The 20,860-nt window shown below is 40.6% G+C and overlaps 1 protein-coding gene across 1 annotated transcript in view; it reads left to right on the top strand.

Annotated features, from left to right (window-relative positions):
- The window catches only part of dock2 (dedicator of cytokinesis 2), a 101,011-nt gene that overhangs the window by 24,315 nt on the left and 55,836 nt on the right, over positions 1-20,860 (top strand). The window contains exons 24-25 of the mRNA XM_080465242.1: positions 1,432-1,538; positions 16,909-17,051. Of these exons, the coding sequence (XP_080321368.1) occupies positions 1,432-1,538; positions 16,909-17,051 (250 nt within the window). The remainder of the gene's footprint in view (positions 1-1,431; positions 1,539-16,908; positions 17,052-20,860) is intronic.

Below are 20,860 nucleotides of genomic sequence, written 5' to 3'. Positions count from 1 at the left end.
ATGTACTTTACTTCCTACTGTTAAACATGTTCTTATTGAGTTTGGATGACTTCATCACAGTATCCAATGAGGATTTCTTGTCTCTTTCTTGTCTCTGTTTTGTTCTCTTTTGAACGCTCTCCTCATTATTTTTTCATCTTTCGCCTGACCTCTGTGTGCTTTTGTGCATTTGTGTTTGTGTGCAAACAATCTACAATCTGGCAGTGCAGTCCCTCTCGTGGCTCGATGTCAACACCGTGTCACAGACGTGCTACCTTTAGCGCCTGCCTTGCAGATGCGCACAAGCAAATCCACACATATACTGATAGAAAGGTGTTGTGGGCCATTTAAAAGTCAGGGCATATATTCTTCTCCCCTGTCCTTCATTTTCTCTTTAAATCTCCTTCAGTCGCCCCTTTGTTTTCTGTGTCTGGCACCACTTTACTCAAACACGCACAAACATATCCCGGCCATCTAAAGTTAAAAGTGATGTCCCATTGCATTCTTGATCAAAATCGCCTCAAGCAGCATTTCCACAGGCAAGCTGTGTGAATTACAATCGCTGCACTTGAAGTGGACATCAAAGCCCCGTCTGGTTACGTTTCTGCTCCATTGTAAACTCACCTGGAGTACGATCAGTACTCGCAAAGTCATTGTCGGCCATGCTTGCTTTTACTTGACTCTTTTTGTCCTCGGAATGTCCACAGGGTATAGGTTGAAATTGTAGGGTTTAATTAGATTCAGTTAAGATGATTAGTGGTCCCGATATGGCTGCAGTGGGCCACCCCATGGCCTGGCCTGCCCCTGTGCCAGCTCAGGGAGATAACAAACAAACATACAAAAAAAAAAAACCCTTGTCATTTTGTTTTGGTTCGAAGCCGAGGTTCTGCATTTAATTTTGCGTACCATTATTGAAAGTGCTAGCGCAACCCGTGTGGCATAATTCAAGGAGACAGAGACAAAGTGAGATACAGACAAAAAAATGTAGACATGCTCCGAGCATTCAATCTTTGTAAGTGGCATCAGGGCTTGCAAGCAGGTAGTTTAATTATTCTGAAATTGAATTTGGAGGCAGAGTAAAAGTCAAACCTGTGTCTTCATTAAAGTGTGTTTAAGCTTTGGCTCATTTGTTTTTTCTTCTTCTGCAGCCCACGCTGCACTGCTCATGTTTTCAGGGTGATAAAACTGCTGCTTGTAGCGGTTGCAAATGATAGCAAAACCTTCTATGAGGATCTTCGATGTTTTATAATTTTTTTTTTTCATTTTAAATGTAAGGATTTATTACACTGTGAAAATTACCAAAGCTTGAAGCGCTTTTTCGTTAATATTCAGGACATGTACAGTAAAAACGGTTATTTATTGTGCTATTTCTCAAGAAAACAGCACTGTTGCTCTTCTCATATAATCAGCTTGCTGATTATTAATTCCCCTCCTGTTGCTTTCTCTCTCTAGTCAGCTGCTGCATGACTTTTATTCCTGCATCCCCCCAGAGAAGCTTCAGAAACAGAAAGTGGCTTCCATGACTGAAATTGTCAGCAGCCAACTCTTCCAGCGACAAGGTGTGTGTGATTTTTATTTATTTATTTTCTTCAGTTAAAGGCTACAGCAGTGGGCCGCGAGACGGCAGAAGACATATCGCTGTTCAAAGAACCAATCACAGACATGCACATTATCCTACAACTGTCACCTTGTTCTGTGTGAAATCCAGTAAAATCCTTCAGCGCATTATCTGCTTCCCACTTAAAGGCAAAGATCACATTAAAAGGTCTACTATACAGTGAGTAATTCCCACTCAGCAACATCACTTCTACTGCATTTTATGACCAGTATGCTGCTCTTTGCCGTCAAGATTTTATCTTGGTAATACACCGTGGGTAATGCCCCATTTCCCATGAGGACAATCCAGTAAAACACTTCAGATAAAAGCTGAATGGTAAAATTACCAAGTGGTGTTTATGCTTTTAGGCTTTATCTGGTTTACTGCAATAAATATATGTTGGTATTTAGAGAAGTCAACTCAGTGAGTGAGTGCCTGCATGCACTTTGTATTTCTGTGCTGGTAGGGACCGAAGCCTAAACGTGTGGGGACAAAACTTTTCAACTTTGTTCGGGAAATCAATTAATTTTGAAGTGAAGACATGAATTGAACGTAGAGTAAATGCAGAACACTTTGAAAGATTACATATGTGTGGAAGTGAAAACATTTATCGTTTCTACCTGTATTGTTATTTTTTTTCCAACTCAACATTGTCAGTCTTTCTTCATTTTTTTTTTATTTCTTAGACAAATAAAGCCATATACAGATATTCACATTATAAGTTAGTTTTAGGTCTGCTTTGCTTTAAATTCCACCCACATTACAATCAATACAATGGACCCCAGCTCGAGCTACTGCCTCATTATAATCAGTATGAGTGGCGCCTACTTCTCACTGATGGAAAAGGTGACTTCGAAATAACTCCTGCCAAGAAAGATTAGGTTAAAATAACAGCAGCCTAAACATATATTTGCAAGTCATTCATTTGTATTTGGTATTTTTTGCTCCTTTGTCCTTGTTAGGTGGATGGTTCTCCCTGCACCAAGTCTGAAAATGTGGATAGAACTTATTGCAAGGTTGAACTAACAGCTTACACCTCAGTAGGTGTTAATGGGGACTGAAGAGAAAGATGAATGGTAGCCCTATTAATGCCAATACCTGCTATCCATTAAAGGAGAAGTAATATCATAAATGTTGCTGGCAGAGCGAAAGTTCTTTTTTTCCCACTGTCATTAATGTGTCACTTTTCTCTGCATGCCTGCTCTACTTTTGAATGATTTTCACCGTATTTGGCATAATTGCCCGGGACACGTAATGTTGTCTGTACCATAGCTTTAAAGTGCACTACACATCAGTGCTCACACACATTGCACCAATCTGAATTCACCCCCTGCCTCTGTTCAGCCCTATTATGTCTGTCTAATTTGCTTGTAGTGGGCTGATAAGTGGTGGTTTTCCCCTGCAGAGGTTCGTGCAGTGATGGATAGAGCGATCTAATGTTGTCCTGCTGTATAATGCAGACTCAATAAAGGAGCCCATAATCTGACATCTGCAGTACAAACTGAAGAAACCAGGGGTAGAATGAGTGATTATGGTGGATTACATTTGGTTTTAAACAGAAATTGGCCTGAGTGAAGCTGGGAGATAGCCAGTCTTGGCTGCACAAGTCAGACTGAATTACATCACAGGCAATGCTGAATGTAAACACGAATGCTCTCTCATACATAACCTGCAAAAAATTGTGTTCCAGTAGCTGATGACGCTATGTCTGGGAGTGAGTGCATGGCAGTCAGTGTCTGCACAGTGGTGTATGATCAGGGGGGACGTGTAAAGTCCTCAATAATGTTTTTGCCCAGTCAGTAGCTGCCAACCAACTCAGTAACCGATCCAGAATACGGCTTCTTTAGTATTGATCCTGACTCAGATGATTGATTCCCCAGGGGTTCACTGACACGTTTGGCCCTGTGGCTCACTGTCAACATGCTCAGAGTCACACTCTGTCACAAGAAGGAGAGGGCGGAGATGAGAAAGTGATGAAAGTCATAGAATAGGGAGTTAAGTGTCGAGGATGAGCGACTAAAAAAAGAGGGCAGGATGAAGAGGAAAGGAATTTGGAGCGTCATACCAAAGTGCAACATCTAATTTTTGGCTTCCAATATTAACTTTTGTTAAAAGTGTGAATGTGTTTGATTTTCAATATGCCAGCTCAGATGCATTTAGAAGGCAACAATGAAAAATGAGAATGAAAAAGAAAAGGAGGATAAAAGAATTCCCTAGGAAAAGAAAGCGAGTGTGACAGGGAAGAATAGAAAGGAAGTTGAGCTGATGATGGTAAAGGATGTGCCGGGGAGCATGGATAGATAAGGGTCAGCAAAGAAGGATAGCTGAGAATTGGGGCCAAGACAAAGACGGGTTTAGAAAGACTGAATGCTGGATTGGACAGAGTTAATAAATGAGGAGAGAGCGTGGGTGAACGGTGGTGTCAAGAGGGAAGAAATAGCCTCGGATTGGTGTGAAATTAAAGGGCTTGTATGGAAGTCACTTGACTTGTTTTGCTATTAAACCATCCTGAAGCGATTAAAGTTTAAAGCCTGCACACGGTCAATCCATCAGCAAATCTGCAAGATGTCGGGCAGTGACACCTGACTCCTCCATCCTCCGACTCACCACTTTTATTCATCCATTCATTGGCCTATTCCATCTCGAGTCCTGCCTCACCAAATGAGGTCTGACACGCCGCTCTAATTGAGATGCATTTTAGCATTGGGATGCTAATCAGCTGACTTGTGTGTTAGGATACCGTTGGTACAGAAGGCTGAGATATGCAGCTGGTCTAAATTATATATTTATAATGGCTAATGGCCCACGGTGTCCTATCGCTACACTGCAATCCATATTTAATAAACCTACCTGTCTGTCTGACGGTCTATCTGAGCAGACCTGCCAAGCTCATTCTCAGGGGGAAAAATGTCAAGCCACTGACATCGCTTCAGTGTCTGAGCGGTTAGATGATGGAACGGGAAGTGTGTGTGTGTGTGTGTGTGTGTGTGTGTGTGTGTGTGTGTGTGTGTGTGTGTGTGTGTGTGTGTGTGTGTGTGTGTGTGTGTGTGTGTGTGTGTGTGTGTGTGTGTGTGTGTGTGTGTGTGTGTGTGTGTGTGTGTGTGTGTGTGTGTGTGTGTGTGTGTGTGTGTGTGAGAGAGAGAGAGACAGGAATTCAGTTTTATGTTCATGTTTGACAGTGAATGGGATTTGAGATCATCATTATTTACGTCAATGAGTTTGTTTTCAACGATGTAGAAATTCATTGACTTTGAGTCGAACAGAAGAACCAATCACACAAAAATCAAGGTGACAAATTAGTCATAAAGGAGGAACTAATCTCTGTGTCATGGAATCAATCCTTGTGTTTTTATTCATGCTTACATAAATCCTGAGGTGCATAATGGGCAGCATATTCGCGCCATCATTTTCTCCCTTCACGTCCTTTCGCTGAATGATTCTTGAGCTGTGCTCATTGCAGGAGGACATTGTTTACTGCCAGCTCTGAGCAGCTTTCTGCAAAAATACATAACTTAAGGGAATAAAACCTGGATGAGAATTGGTATAAATTAGTCTGGTCCTTACTGAATCACATTTGAATATACTAAAACCATGGAAAATCCAGATTTATATACAATGTTTCTCCTGTCATTCAGCTGTTGCTGTATCTTGAATGAAGTAAAGTCACATGTTTGCATGTATATATAATTATACTGCTCTGGTTAAAAAATAAATAAATTAGGGCATATATGTTTGTGCTTGCGATTTAGTTTGTTTTACTTTCTCATGACCGATTGCTTCGATGGGTAATGTTTGAGGGGATTGGGATTTTTTTTTTTCTCCCACTCTGAAATACTCCTCTGATTTATTCAGCATACGCTCCTGGGATTAAGAGTCTTGGCAAGCACATAGTGTATCCACACACAAACACGCTTCGCGCGCACAGGCCTGCACGCATGCATGACGAGACATGTGCATCCCTTCATATGGGTTAATCTGGTTTTGAGACCAAATTAAATTTACAAGGCGCATTATGGCTCAATTTAGGCAAATTATTATGCCGTCAGGCAATCACTGTGACAGATTGAGAGCATCAACACTCATAAAGGGGGCAAAATAGATCGAGAGATCAGGGCAAGCAGAGAGCTGAGGGACAGAGGAGTGAGTCTGTCATTTTGTTTGTCCAAATGTTTCCCAAAGTTGGCCAAAGTTGCTGATTCAATCCACTAACCCTCTAAATTTGCATTGTAATGCACAATCAATGTACAATTCAGGAATAGACTGCAGTTATGTCCAATGGTTTGTACTAACAACAGATTAAAGGAAACCCTCAAACATTTTAATATTATTTCCTTGAAAGATTAATTGGTAGGTGGAAAAATATAAAACAATGAATCAGGTTGGAAAAGCTGCCTCTTGTTTCTCCAGTGCAAAAGTATGAAGTTTTAAATTATATCATAACAATCAGTATAAACAGCAGCTATCTCATTAACCAAATTGCTTGCATTTTTCTGCAGCACATTAAGCAGTATTGTTGACACTTCACACCCGTGTATATATTCCCCCGCTGTGATTACTTAACAGATGCATGTCAATGCTTGATGAATATGGATGGAGTAATATGATGTACTGTACTGTTATTATCGTCAGGATTTAATCAGTGCTGAGTGATCTCAGCCGTCCCCACGTTCTCTACCAATAACCATTAGTGACAGGTCACTCTCGGCTATGGGCCACAATAATACTGAATGTTATTTTTTTTTACACCTGGTTTCAATGAGGAGTTCAATCTCAACGTTATTTCAAAAACAGAAGAATCTGTCTTCATATCGTAACTTCTTTACTCAGTTTGGATGAAGATTAGGATGCAGGCTGTATTAATACTGTGCTGTAACAAAACTCCCTTTTAAAAAGATATGTGAAAAAACAACTTTTCATCGGTATAAAAAGTTTAATGAGTGTTTGCATGCATCACAAGAGATACGTATTTCATGGTACGTCCTTCTCTCTGCCATTTGCAAAGCGGCTGTCTGAGCGATCAAAGCAGTCAGCTTTGCAGCAGCTCATAGTTTGTGAGCATGCATGTGTGTGTAACAGGTTTCTAGGTGGTCCAATAAGCCCCCATCTGCCCATATCCTACCTCCTTAGTTATATAGGGATCTTAGACAGGCGTTTGAATCATTAAAAATGTAATGGCTGTCCCCTCAGGCTGTCTCAAAGTACAAAGTACTCCATACTGCTTTACTCTGCTCCTTATGGACTCAAAGTCTGATTGTTTACTGCCTCTTCTCTTCTCTTCTCTTCTCTTCTCTTCTCTTCTCTTCTCTTCTCTTCTCTTCTCTTCTCTTCTCTTCTCGTCTCTTCGCTTCTCGTCTCTTTGCTTCTCTTCTCTTCTCTTCTCTTCTCTTCTCTTCTCTTCTCTTCTCTTCTCGATTGCCTCTCTGTGCTTCGCTCTGATTGATTATTGTAATTTTTTTTAACTTAATCTTTCACATTACAGCATTGCATTGGGGCTTGTGTCATCTTTTACAGTAACTCTGGTGGGCTGATGCTCATAAAAATCCTACAATTGACACCCAAACCTCTAACGTAATTATCAGAGTAAACCGGGCAATGAGCAGCATCTTTTTTTCTTCTTTTTTTTTTGCATCAGCACATCTGTGTGGGCGTTTGGCATCTAAGTGACTTTGTTTTGTTGTTTTTAATCTCAAATTCGTCTTCTTACAAACTTTTGTGTGGATGGTATGAGAAGGTTAATGAGGGTGAGATGGCTCATTGTTGTCATTCAACCTTTGCGGAATATGCAGTTTGTGGGGTTGTGAACGAAGCAGAGGAAGGAAAGAGGGATGGATGAGACCTAATAGAGCAAAGTGAAAGGCATTTAATCATTTGTCTCTCACTCTGATTTATATTCTGATTCTTATGTCTGGGAAGTAATCTCAGTGGAAACTCAATTCACAAAAGTACCGCATAGGAAGACAATGTTTGAACATACTTACCTATAACTCATGTTGCTGTGATGTGAGCATATATTAATGCTACACATGCAGCCTGACAGGAGAGTGTGGTGTTGTTGATAAATGGAGTTCCTCTTTACTGCTAAACAGGGACAGGTTATACGACAAAATGTAATTTCTGATATTGCCTACGGTTTAACGATCCCTATTGGGATGCTGTGATATTGTGTAGCAGCAGTAATAACTGAACGGCATTAAGGACATTTCAACAAATTGTAGCAAAGTAGAAGGAAATTAGAGATACCGTAACATATAAAATCGCCGCCTTAGTGCATGCAGATATTCAATCCAACCCAAATACAAGGCAGGATTTAAAAATTGAGATCAGATATAGGCTTAGAGAGAGCCAGCGGCTTTGCGATATATTCCTGTATGATTATATGATACCGGGTATACGTAAATCAGTCAGGTGGTTCACTGCAATTCATCCATCTGTCATTGATTTGCTGAGCTTGAATTGATCAAATTGTTGCCGCAACTAATGCCACCAACACAGTAATTGGTGAGTCAATTTGATAGTCATGTAGAGGCTGGAGCCGAGAGGCAAGGCAGAGATGAGGGGTGGCAATTAGTGGCTGACTGAGACAGGTGGAACGAAAGAGGAACATTCACATCTTGTTAAAGATACGAGGTAAAACAAATACAAGCAACATGCGAAAACGAGACTCAAGGGATTAACTGAAGATTATCAATAGTATCTTGTGCTCATTATCTTCACACAAAGTGTTTGTTTTTGTGGTAAACATGACAAAGTGGCCCAATTGTGTTTGGAGTAATGAGCAAAATCAGCACAATGGCGCTGTAATATATCTTTTGTACATCGCTTTAATTTTCCCCCGGTTTTCATGTCTAATTTAGTTGTTTGTTCTCCTTTCTTAGGATTAATGTTGAAGTAAGTCGACAGGAAATGAATGTAAATCAATGCATTGTCTCTTTCTACGCATGAATGAGCAGCGTATGGAGTCATGTGTATGTGTGTACTTCACTGTGATACACCTTCACATAATGTTGACTTTGTTTTTGATGACAGCATTTGCTTTATGCCACGTTTTATCGGCGCGATAGCAAAACTCCCAGTGAAAAATGCACTTTTAGGCATCGCTGCTCCTGTACTGTTTATCACTACCATTCACGAGTGCACTCCATCAATGGTAATTTATTGGCATATAGTTTTAATAGAGCACTCTGTGACACACAGAAGACATTTTCATGCATTTCTTTGGGGGAAAAAATTGCACCCGACTAAACTGTTGAGGGACCGCGTTGTTTTTGCTCTCACAAATTACGTGTCAGATATATTTTACCACCGCACCGCAGCGAGCCAGTGTTTGAAATAAGTGTGGATGGATGGGCACATCCTAAATATGAAGAGAGGACTTGCACAGCAGTAAATCTGTGCGGGATTTAATAAAGATGAGGCCAGGATAAATGTGAGGAAGGAGTATGATGGAGGTAGAGTAGATGCGAGGAAACACCCACAGTGACATGAGAGAGACATTTAGTCATCACCAAGCGAGAAGACACTTGGCCTGGACCCAGGCCGCTCTCAACTTGGAAGATTTACTCTTTGCTGTGCCTTAAAACCCACGCATTATCATTTTTTTTTCTATCGTTCGATCTTAAGAATGACAACCGAAGGAGGAAAAAAAAAACTGAAGAGGAAGCGATGGAAAACTGTGATTTACATGCCCCATGGAAACTGAGATTGCATCTCATTATCATGTGCTATAGTTTATTGTGTTTGGCTGTCAAATGAATAAATGGAAGGGAGAAGAGATGAGCTGGCTGCTGAGCCATCAAAGCTGCTCCCTGTGTGGTGGCACGCCAGCGACGGCAGCTCTCTGCTCTCACAAACTTGGTAACCCAAACACATAACCACACTTTCATACGGGCACAAAGAGATTCAAATGCTTACACATCAAATAGCAGCAAGGCGCCGAATCACACACCAGAAAGACAAATCACACTTGGGCACGCAGACACGCACTGGTATTAATAATCAAAGTCTGAGATTATGGATAGAATAAATACACATTTTAAATTGAATATAGATGACTACTTGAAGGTGCTCTGAATATGTTGTTAGGTGTGCCGCGGCGTGCACATTCCATGCACACGACTACCGTGTGTGCCTGTGAACACACACTGCCCGACTGAAAGCTGGAAAATAGTCAAATGCACCCCAATCTTTGCGACAAGACCCTGATTTCCATTTGTTTGTGAGTGCTTGTTAGCCAAGATTGCTTCCATGACATGGCTGAATCGATTAATGGTATTGTTGCACCGCTGGCTACAACCTACCGCATGCAACAACATCATACAGGCAAGAGTCACATGGAAACGCCGGTTTGTGGGAAACCTTTAGTGCTTTCACCAATGTTCACTTGAGGCACAGAGATATATGCGTTGTGCTGCATTTTCAATTGTTATGTGGCTTGGAATTTTATATTTGTTTAATTTTCCATGCGATATCAGACTGCTTCAGACTGTGTATGTGATTTGCAGCATCCGTTAGAATTCCTTCTTCCTCTCCCTTTCACCGGTGTCTCTTCTAGTTTCTTCACTCGCAACTCTCCCCTGCTCCCATCTCTCTCGCCCCTAGTTGAGCCCCTGAGGCAGCAGCTCTCTCTCTCTTTTTTTTTAGGCAGCTTCGTTGCAAAGCAGCTGCTAGCAGGCATCTGCAGAAATGGTTTCAGGTTATAGGATTAGGAGTTAGGCTCTGCCAATCCCAGCGATGGATGTGGAATAGCCTGTGAAGAGGTTCTGTTTCGGAAGCTCATGGCAGAGCAGATCCAGAGCACGTAGCGTCTGTTATAAAGCATGTATTTAAAAAAAAAAGAAGAAGAAAACTGAATGCATTCAATAAGATGTTTCGTTTGTTATTTAAATCTGAGCTTTAATAATTTTTGCACTTTTATGAGAAGTGATATTTCCGTCCTGTTTGTGAATGTTCTTTTCTTTTTGGTTCAAACACCTCATAGAAATTTCCATAGTTGTTCTGAGGATTTGGGACACTCTGCTCGTTTCTTTTCTGTGTAACACTCGAGCCATTGATGTGGAGATTGGGCCACGTTAGAAGCAATGCCATATGGTACAGGACTCCTCGTTCCTCTACTTTCTGAAGCCACTCATTCTTTTTATCTCTGGTTGTACGTTTGAGCTTGCTGCCATGCTGTGAAACGAAGTCAGGGCCAGTGAGACATTTCTTAACGGTATTGGATAATGAATGAGACTTTCAGCAACAATAGCACCAATAGAACTTGCATGTATGTTACTCCATCCATACATCTTTTATTTAGCTCTATCCAGTTCAGGGTTACTGGATCGTGTAGTCGATCCCACATGACAATGGGTCGAGGCACGGTACAGGTTCTCAGTCCACCACAGGACAAATATAAAAGACAGACGGTAACAAACACATTCCTTTTATAGTCACCGATTAGACTCAAATCATGTCTTGCGACAGTTAGACCGCTCGAGAAAGTGTAAACAGCCATATCACACTGCCTGCATGTTGCCAAAAATTAGTTTTTGCCTCTCCAAGTAATTCGAAAAGGATCATAAGCAAATAAAGCTTGTGGAATATAAAGTAAATAAAGAATAAAAAATCTGAATGAAATGGTGTTGCATGACATGTACAACACCAAATCTGAGACATTTTGACTCTTTCATTGAAAAGATGGGTTTATAGAGATGTCCTTTTAAAGATCTGGTTGAATGTGGAATGGAAACATGAGTCAAAGAAGCGATGATCCACTGTAATGCATAGAAACGACTTTGTGTAGCGAATCATTAAGTTGTTAGAAAAAGGGACTGTTTGCGGAGCGAGAGACAAAGAATAAATAGAAAGAATAATTCACTTTGCTCTGTTTTATTATTGAAAACCAATTTCATTTATGTAACCACCATGGGAAGAACTGTCACATCAGAGCTCGTGTTGTACTGAATATCCACACAGGTGTGATTATCTTTGGCTCCCGGCTCAGCTTACAACTGAAACCTCTCATGTGATATTGTTTTTATAGCGCACACACACACACACACACACACACACACACACACACACACACACACACACACACACACACACACACACACACACACACACACACACACACACACACACGAAGCAAGCACATGAATAACAGATTAGGGAAGGTGAGGCATACAGTATGTGACGGCAAAATGATCAGAAACACCAATGACTGTTTCAGTACTCCATTGAGGGTTGATCAATATTAAGACTTTTCACCAAGTGTGATTCTACTTTCCCAGGAAAAAACTTTCTCTGTCAAAACATGTCAAAATAGTTTTACGGATAAATACTAGTACCATTCACGATATGGTATTTTATCACAGGTGCTCGTTAGTATAAAAAGACAGTTTTTATGTATAGTCTTATATCCAAAAAAGAGCACACATTCTTTCCCAGTGGCTACAATAATGGCCCAAAGCAAGTGTTTTTTTTCTTTAATAAGCAGTGATTTCTAATGTCTTCTTGGGGAAGGACTCACACCTGGGAGCTGTATTGTTGATGTTTTTACAAGACTAAATCCCAGAGGACCACACTGCAGTTCTAAGAAGTTCCTAAGAGAGCCACCATTCACACTCCAGTAGCACATATTAACATCCCTTATGTTATTTCAGGCCAGTCAGGGTAATAAGGAATACCTGCAAGTTTAGAGGCAGTGTTCTGCATCAGTGATTGAAGACGATCAGCCGGAGTCTGGAGGACTGTGTTCATTTCTGATGCACATATTCAGGAGTTGGCTAGACGTGCTTCGAAAGGAAAGATGGATTTAAGTAAAATGAAAACGGACAAAGCGCACTCTGACAGATCAGCCGGAAGATGCCAGAGTTGAGTAAGCTATTAGGGTGCTCGGAGTTTATTGGTTCTATAAATTTTAAGATGAAAGGCAGCTGCTGACTAAACTAAAGGTATTTTGTGCTGCATTTACAACCATCGGCACAAGGTGTTCAGAGGGCGCCTGGATCTGACACTTTGGTTGTTTTTTCATCACTATTGAAATTGGGCAAAATATACATTTTTCCAGTGTCAGCAGGCACTGCGGAAAGGTCAATTCTAGTTGTGCAGATTGTGTCACTGTGGATTGGAAAATTGCAGCTGTACATAATATCTGAGGATTTATGCTGCCTGCTTGTTGAAAAAAGAGAGACATATTATCCGAATGACTCCAGTTACAGTTGCAATGAACAGGTTTGAATCATACTTTAAAATAAACGCAGCGTGAAAACAACAAGAGTATTTTTCAGAGGATGTCTTTTTCTTTCTTGGAAATCTGTGTTCGCTTGTTGCTCTCTGCCTTTTTGTCTTTCTCTCCCCTAACTGATCGGATAGGTATGGATTTTCCTCCCTAAGAATAGGCATTAGTTTATATAGGTATTAACCTTCAAACAAGACATGTGTCCACTTAATTTCCTTTGCTCTATAGCCAACACAACAAAAGTGTTGAATGTGCTCCAGGGTCGGTTTCCAGCAGACCTTGTCCTCCGCTCCACTTTCTCTCTTCTGAACAGTTGTGCCCAAAAATATCAGCTTGATTTATTTGTCAGATCAATATAACTAAAGGAAACAGGTGGCTTTGTGGTTATTTCAGAAGAGGAATGGAGTTCACAGGTTCGCAGGTTTAATGGTAAATCCAGCCGGAGCAGATGGATTAATTTTCAAGCCTGCGCACACAACAGTACGGCTATAAAACACGAGCCATTGTTTTCTCTATCTGAGAGGACAAAAGATGATGAGTTTCTGCTTTGATAGATTAAACAGATTTATCAAGGTTCCTGCTTAAACACAATGCTGGCAGCATCCAAAACACCATCCTCTACCTTCCGGAAAGGCAACAGCGGGAGAGTCTCTCTCTACTCTGTCCTGCACTGTGACGGATAAACATTTTTATTTGAAATTTCACTCCATATATTATTGTCTGTAATTTGCATGGTAAATACCGCCCTGCTTTGCCATCCATCACTCAGTCTCTTCCAGTGTCTCTCTTGGGCCTCTTTGGAGTTGTTCTACCTGTCTGTGCCCCTCCTCCGCCCCCTCCTCCACTTCTGAGTCATTAAGTTCGTTCAGTGACTCATGAGTTCCCCCCTCTCCGTCTGATGCCCCCTTCCTCTCTCCGTGTTTGCGTGATGGAGTGACTGTTGCGATGAGGGTCCACTCAGCAGGCGTAAAGGCTTGGCTCAGTTAATAATGGAACTAACGAGCGTCAGCCCAAACGAGCTTTTAATGGGCTCTGTCTACCTGCAGCTACAAAGAACGGGGTGTTGGTGGGTGGTGGTGTAGGGGGGCAGAAAGATGGAGTAACAGGAAGCCGGGAAGCAAAAGAGGTTGTGATAGTCGAGATGAACAATAGGAGCCATCTGCTGATAATGAGCTCCACTGTCATCACAGTTTTCTTGTATGACGCACACATCAAACTGCATTGTTCACCTTTTATTGTTGGCACTTTGATAGTTTTCGGACTGTGTTCGATAAGTTTTAAGGACTTCTTAACAAGGTGACTTATAGTTGGATGGACACCTTAATGGCACTTTTCAGTGGTTTCTAGTGTTCTCCTTTGTACTTTCAGATTAGCTCACAGAGAGCCATTTCACAATTAATAAAAGCAGCAATGTCATCCTTCTTCCTGCCCTGGGGATCATTGCTTTTTATTCATTTCAGTGGGCCATCAGGATCAACTTGAAGATTTGGAATTTCTTCAAAATAGCTCAATGTGTCATCATAAAACTGGTGTCTGCAATAGCTTTTGTGGAAGTCCCTTAATTTCAATTTAATAGAGATTAAATTGTGGTTTGATCTCCCTGGTGGGAAATTCAGGTGGTGAAGTAAAGGTCTGACAGCAGGGTTTCTCCATTTAGTGATATATATCAATGAGTTGAGGAGGTCGGAAGGGAATACAAAGCTGAGGGGTAGTAGTTGTCACACATAATTTCCCATAATTTTGATTGATTGATTGTATCCAGCAATGTGTAGAGTCTAGTCACTTGACCTCAGAGGGAAGGATACTTTCAGGTGCCAAATAGCAAGGATGCTCTGTTGAAGTGAAACTTGTGTCCTCACGGGTTAATTAATGTAGAGTCCGTCTGCATACAAGGAAAAATTATGATTACTACGGGATGTATATTAAAGCAGGTGAAGATGACGCCTCAAGGGAGTGACCAATGTTACTGAATTATTGCAGCATGTTTTGGGAAACAGTATCCACTTGTGGAGGACAGAAGCATTGTGGCTGCTTGGCTTGCAAAATAACTAATCGTATTCATTAAACATCAGAGGACGGCAATGTGACGTGTGTTTTCTGGTAAGACACATCCCCATTAAATGGACAATAAAGTCAAGCATTGAATTTTGTAACCTCATAGATTTTAGCAACACTTTGATATCCACTGCTTTGTGAAAGGTGCCAAATGCTCACATAAATCCGTAATTTACTCCCTTATCATTTGATTGATTTCCACTGCAGTTCATTTGTTTCTTTTTGTGGCTTCCTAATAATGCCTTCATGGCTTGAAACATCCCCCAGAGAGGAGCTGTAAAAATCCATAACAGATTTAAGAAGCTGTTAAACACAGATGTAAATAGTATAAAAGTGTATCAACTTCCTTCAGAGCAGATTATGTTGGTTCAATGATGTAATTGTTTTTACAAGGGCTCTTCCCATTGACATATTTTTAATTCATGTCATTTCTTCTGATGTATTGCATGTGTGACCAAATTAACTTGTGAATTAAATACAGATTAGTCTCAATCAGAGAGACGGGAAAGGAAATATGTTGGGTGTTGGTGATTGATGTGTTGACTGTCTTTTTGACAGAGCAGCCGACATGTACTGAACTGTAAATAGACACTTGATTGATATTGCTCCTTTGTGCAGTCTGAGGTGAGGTTTGAATTTCTACTTCAGGTTCCAGTGGCCTCATTACTCACAGCTCTGTAGGTGAAACCGTCTCCATACTGTAGGTGCTGTATCAACTGACGTGAAGGATTGATATTAGTTTTTAAAGAGTTTTCCATCCAGAGAGATATTAAACATTTGTTTCTTGTAGACCAAAAGCAGTAAATTGAAAAAAAAAAAAAAGCCCCTGTTTTCTTACAGTGTACATTTTTCTCATCGGCTTTGTTTTGTAAGGCAAGTTCATGTACATAGATCACCAATGATTCAGTCCAACTTAAACTCAGTATGTGCAGAGCTCCTCATGTTGTATATCCTCTTGTGTTTCTATTGCACTTTCTATTTCCATCCTCCAGGGCACCTGACTCGCTCCCTTCCACATGACAACAGCAGTTAATTGACACCCTGACACACGAGCACCCTGAGTGGGAGTTAAGCAGGATAACATGCCAGGTTATAAACAGGGAAAGTTAGTGTTGCATTAAGATCTGAGTTGTGTTTGCGCTGCTGCACACCTGTAAACCAAACGCCAAAACAACGAGTGAACAAAGCACAGTTAACCAATTGGCCTAGATTTATGGTTATCCTTGAAAGCTGGAGAGCTGTATTAAGATGGGCGTTAAATACATTAAATGTAAATCATCAGCTTTAGATGATCCTACCAATATGTTAAATATGTACTTCACTGGTCAGCTGCATAACATGTTGCATGTTCTGCCCTGATTTAAACAAGTTCTGGCGGTTGTAGCTCAGGTGGTAGAGCACGCTCTCCCTCAGTCAGTAGGTTGCAGGGTCACTTCCCACCTGTCCATATGTAGAAGTGTCCTTGAGCAAGACACTGAACGCCAAACTGCTCCCAACTGATGGACTGAGTGCCTTGCCATTGCCATTGATGGGTGAATGTGACGAACACTGTACACTGTCCATTTTGCCAATTACAAGTTTTCAGATTTATCAGACTTTAGTTTCTTAGAAAGTATATTCCACAGGTTGGCAGTAAAGAAACAAAATGCTGCTTCAGCTTGCTTTGATTTCGATCCTGGGACCTTAGAGAAAACCTGTTCCAGATGATCCGAGGAGTCTTGCTGCTTTATAAGGTAGTAAATAAGTTGTATTCAGGCCAGAGACCATTTAGTGCTTTATAGACAAGAAACAAGATTTTAAAGTCAATCCTTGGACACACTGAAAGCCAGTTCAATGACTTAAGTACCGGTGTAATGTGCTGCACTCTCTCGGTGTCGGTCAGGACCCTGGCTGCAGCTGTGTAATAGATTTTGTACTGAGACCTGTGAAGAGAGCATGACAGTAGTCCAGCCTGCTGAAAATGAAAGCATGAAAAAGTTTGTTCTGTATCCTTTTCAGACATCTCTTGTCTTAAGGTGATTTCTTCTTTCTTTACGGTGTGTTTTTGTTTCCACAGAATGCCGTGACGTGTTGTTACCCATGATGCTGCGAGAGTTGAGTGGGGCACTGGCCAGCATGGCTGATGGGCCTCATGATGAGAGGAGAAACAGTTTGGAGCTTCTCAACAACATTCTGGAGGTCCTCAGCAGGGACAACGTGGTGAGACTTCAATCCAAAACACAGTGTGGACACATCCACTAAGCACTGAAGGCATGCTGAGGTGTGATTCATCAGGCCACTTTGCGCACATTATCAACGGTGGAATTAATTTATGATGCAAGGTTAATATTTATGCAGCACATCTTCGACCACACAGCAGAGGGTTTCCCTGGTGCCAGAACAAAGTTCTTCTTTCCCTTCTGTCCAGTGTCATTCTACTTTTTTCTTTTATTAAAATATCAATGCATTATTATTAAAAATAATAAATAACCTTAGCCAACATAGAACCATAACATAACAGGTAACAATAATTCACGGATAATGATAGATAGATAGATAGATAGATAGATAGATGGATAGATGGATAGATGTGCTTTATTGATGTCCAGTTGGAAAATTCCTGAGTTATAGCAGAAAAGGATAACAAAATAGAACTATATCTGCAAATTAAAAAGATGCACAGGAGTTGAATGCACATGAGTAAAATGACTTTACAAAGAAATAATAAATACCAGTGAAAACTATGTTCAGCTACTGCAAATATATGCAGTACAACATGTATATAAGTACGTTTAAAACTATCTGAGTATCATGTTAATTGTCAAGAATTTGGTATACCGGACATGTTTCAGACATTTATTTTGTTAAAGGTTGTGACATCATCTTATAGGAATTGAACTGAAACTAGCTAGGATAATTAATAAATAAAAAAAAACATGCTCAAACTTAACTTACCTCTACATGATGTGGATAGGAAAGTGTAATTCATGCTTAAATCTCATATGTCACTCAGCCTCGTTTCATTTTGCATCGTTTTAGAGCCACGATTCAAAAAGCTGCAGCTGTACATCTGAAATGTGTATTTTTTTCCCCACACAATACTCCCAGTCTCTCAAAGATGGTTTAAAATGTCAGAGGTAAACAAAAACGGATGCTCCGCGGTCACGTGAGACCTAATTCAAGTGACTTAACCTTATCCCGGTACTGAGCAACAACATCAGAGTTTATGTGGCTGTGGTCTGCATTTATAAAGATTTGACAGGTTTATAAAAGCTTCTGGCTCACCAATCTTATGAATGATGTGGCTTTCAGAGTAACTCGTCGCAGGTAAGACACTGCTGAATCATTCATCTGAAGACCCTCTCTTGTTCTTAAAATGACTCCATCCTATAGTGCAAAAGTGTAAAAATGGCTCAGACCTTGCAGGAGGCACCGCCTAGTATATCCTCTTCGTTTCATCTTCCTCACCAGTGCATGAATGTGGACAAGCACCCTGCTCCCTGCGAACGCAGTGGAATTTGTCTCCTGGCAAGCACATAGCCTTAAGCTATTTTTCTCCAGTCGTCCTCCACCAATTACAGTTTCATTGATTTTGTTTCACACGTGTTGATGCGTGCTCCTTGATTGAAACAAAAATCCAGTCGACTCTCAAATGCCTTAAACACACATGCTAAACAAATACATCAGCGGTATCCAGCTGTGGGCTTTTTAATTGCTTCTGCAAGCTGTTGACAGCCTGTAGAGGCTTTTGAAGTGCAGGTATGACCTTCTTTTTTCTTGGTTGGTTTTATTTGGATGCTTTAATGAAGCGTGAGCCAAGAGAAGCTATTCAGTGTGGGAAGAGAGCAAAGTGATGATTGAAGGAGTGGAGTGCGTTTGATGAGAGGAATTTGCATTGACTGGGGCACAACCACAAAGCAGGTGGTGTCAATAGGACATGACACAAATATGCACAGACCAAAACAATCGGTGCTGCATTGAGCATTTCTATCAAAACTGTGACTAGATATCATTACAGCACTTTTAGTTGAACAGCTTCAAATCTACATGTACAGATTAGAGAGGAAATCTCTGTAGGAGACATTTTTTATTATGAATTTTAAAGCATAAAGAAAGACGATGCAAGAGAAAAGAACACTGCTCGCGGCTCTGCAGAGAGGATACAGGACCTAGAAAGAGCAGTAAAACAAAGGTGAGAAATATTATTTTCTCGACCAGTACTTGATTAAATTGTCACACCGCCTAGGTACCAAACACAGAGTGAGTGAGAGGAATCTGGAGAGAGAAACAGAAAACAAGATGGTGTGATGGGCTGATGCACATTCTGTCTGCCTGTTAGTGACCTTGTAACACTTGCGTGAATGTGCAACAAAAAAAAGAGAAAGGCATTGCTCACTAGAGATTTCTGACTTTTTATTCTTTTATATTCCTTTTATGTAACTGTTTTTTGTTGTCTTCATTGTGAGGAGAAGATAGCGCAGCCTGGCTGTCTTTTGGAATGAATGAGTGGGGTACAGACTACAGGATAGATAGTTTTTTTTTTTTATGTTTTTGTTCAGAGGCGGCTGTCTGAGGAACTCTTTCCAGGAAACCAAAATATCTATACAGATTTAAGTTCCCCTACAATTAACAGTTGTGTATCAACCTAACTCTGGCAGTGTGGGTGCGAGCCTTATGCTCTTGATTATCCTGTGTGTGACTTGCGACTGAGAATCAGTGCCTTTAATGTGGTTTAATGACTTCTACTTGATTCTGATCATGTCCCTGAAGTCATCTGCTGCCAGGCTAACAACTGTTCACACGAACACCAAGACCTACTCTCTCTTTGGCTTTTGTTATATTCGGACCTTTTCACTGTTCTTTTTTTTTTTTTTTTTTTTTTGTGCATTCCTGACGAGTTCACACAAGGACACAAACACACATCTTTGCATGTGAGCAAACACACATCAGAGTTGCATTGACAATAGAGCACAAGCAATGCACCAAATACTGAAAATGAGAAATGTTGCTATTTTATGAGAAATATGTGCTTGCAGTATTTTTGACTCACCCCTCACATGGATTGTGTATTCATAGCTGTCCCCGGGTTACTGCTTTGACTTATATCGATTACACCCGATTTTCTTTAACCTCAATCTACTGCTTACACGTCTCAAACCACGCCGACCAAACTCGGTGTGGCACAACCTCAAAAGATGTCAAACGATGTGCAGTTCTGCTTGTGGTGGCTTGCTTTTACTGCCCACAAGGACAGGAAGGTACTGCAATGTGATTGTGTAAACAGATGCTTCGGTTGTGAGTTACTACCCTGAGACATATCTGAGTCAGCTCCATTGATCACAGTGTGTTTGCATGTCTCTATCTTTTCCTTTGCCCACGTAATGCATTTCTAATGGTGTATATTTGTGTATTTTCTCTATGCACACTTGCTTTTTGAAGACCAATTCTTATATGTATTATTTTTTTAGAGAACATTTCTCTTTACCTGCTGTCTCCTCAGGTCAACAAGCACAAATATTTTTGGAAATGATACAAAAATCCCTTTTTTTAAAGAGCATACAGTAATTTTAGGATATATGTTGGGTGCATTTATATTAATAGCATAAGAATAGATTTGATTATGATTTGGTCTATGCAACAACCTTCTTTTTGCGGCCTTGGACAATTCTTGAGTGAGATAATATTTTCTCCACATAATTAGGTGCTCAAAATAAAGTGAAAATCAACTGAGCGTCTAGTGTAAGTGATATGTTATTTAGCTTTTCAACATTAATGTCAACACATAGTGTATATAATTGTCCAACACTGTTTTGTAAACAAGCTATATGCCAGACAAGGTGCATAAAGCAGCATCGTTTCTGAATGAACTACAATAGAAATGCAGGCAAACACTGACACTAAATCTTAGTGACACTAAGTCGTAGTAGTGATGTGACAACGGCAAATCACCTTAGACAGAGCAGTTGATTAGTTCAAGCATAAAGAACACTTGAAAGTATTTTCATCAGTCCTATCACCTTTTAAAGCCT

This window comes from Lipophrys pholis, assembly GCF_963383615.2.
Source record: "Lipophrys pholis genome assembly, chromosome: 6".
Classification (NCBI taxonomy): domain Eukaryota; kingdom Metazoa; phylum Chordata; class Actinopteri; order Blenniiformes; family Blenniidae; genus Lipophrys; species Lipophrys pholis.
Note: the sequence above shows the minus strand (reverse complement) of the source record. Positions and strands in the feature narration are given on the sequence as shown.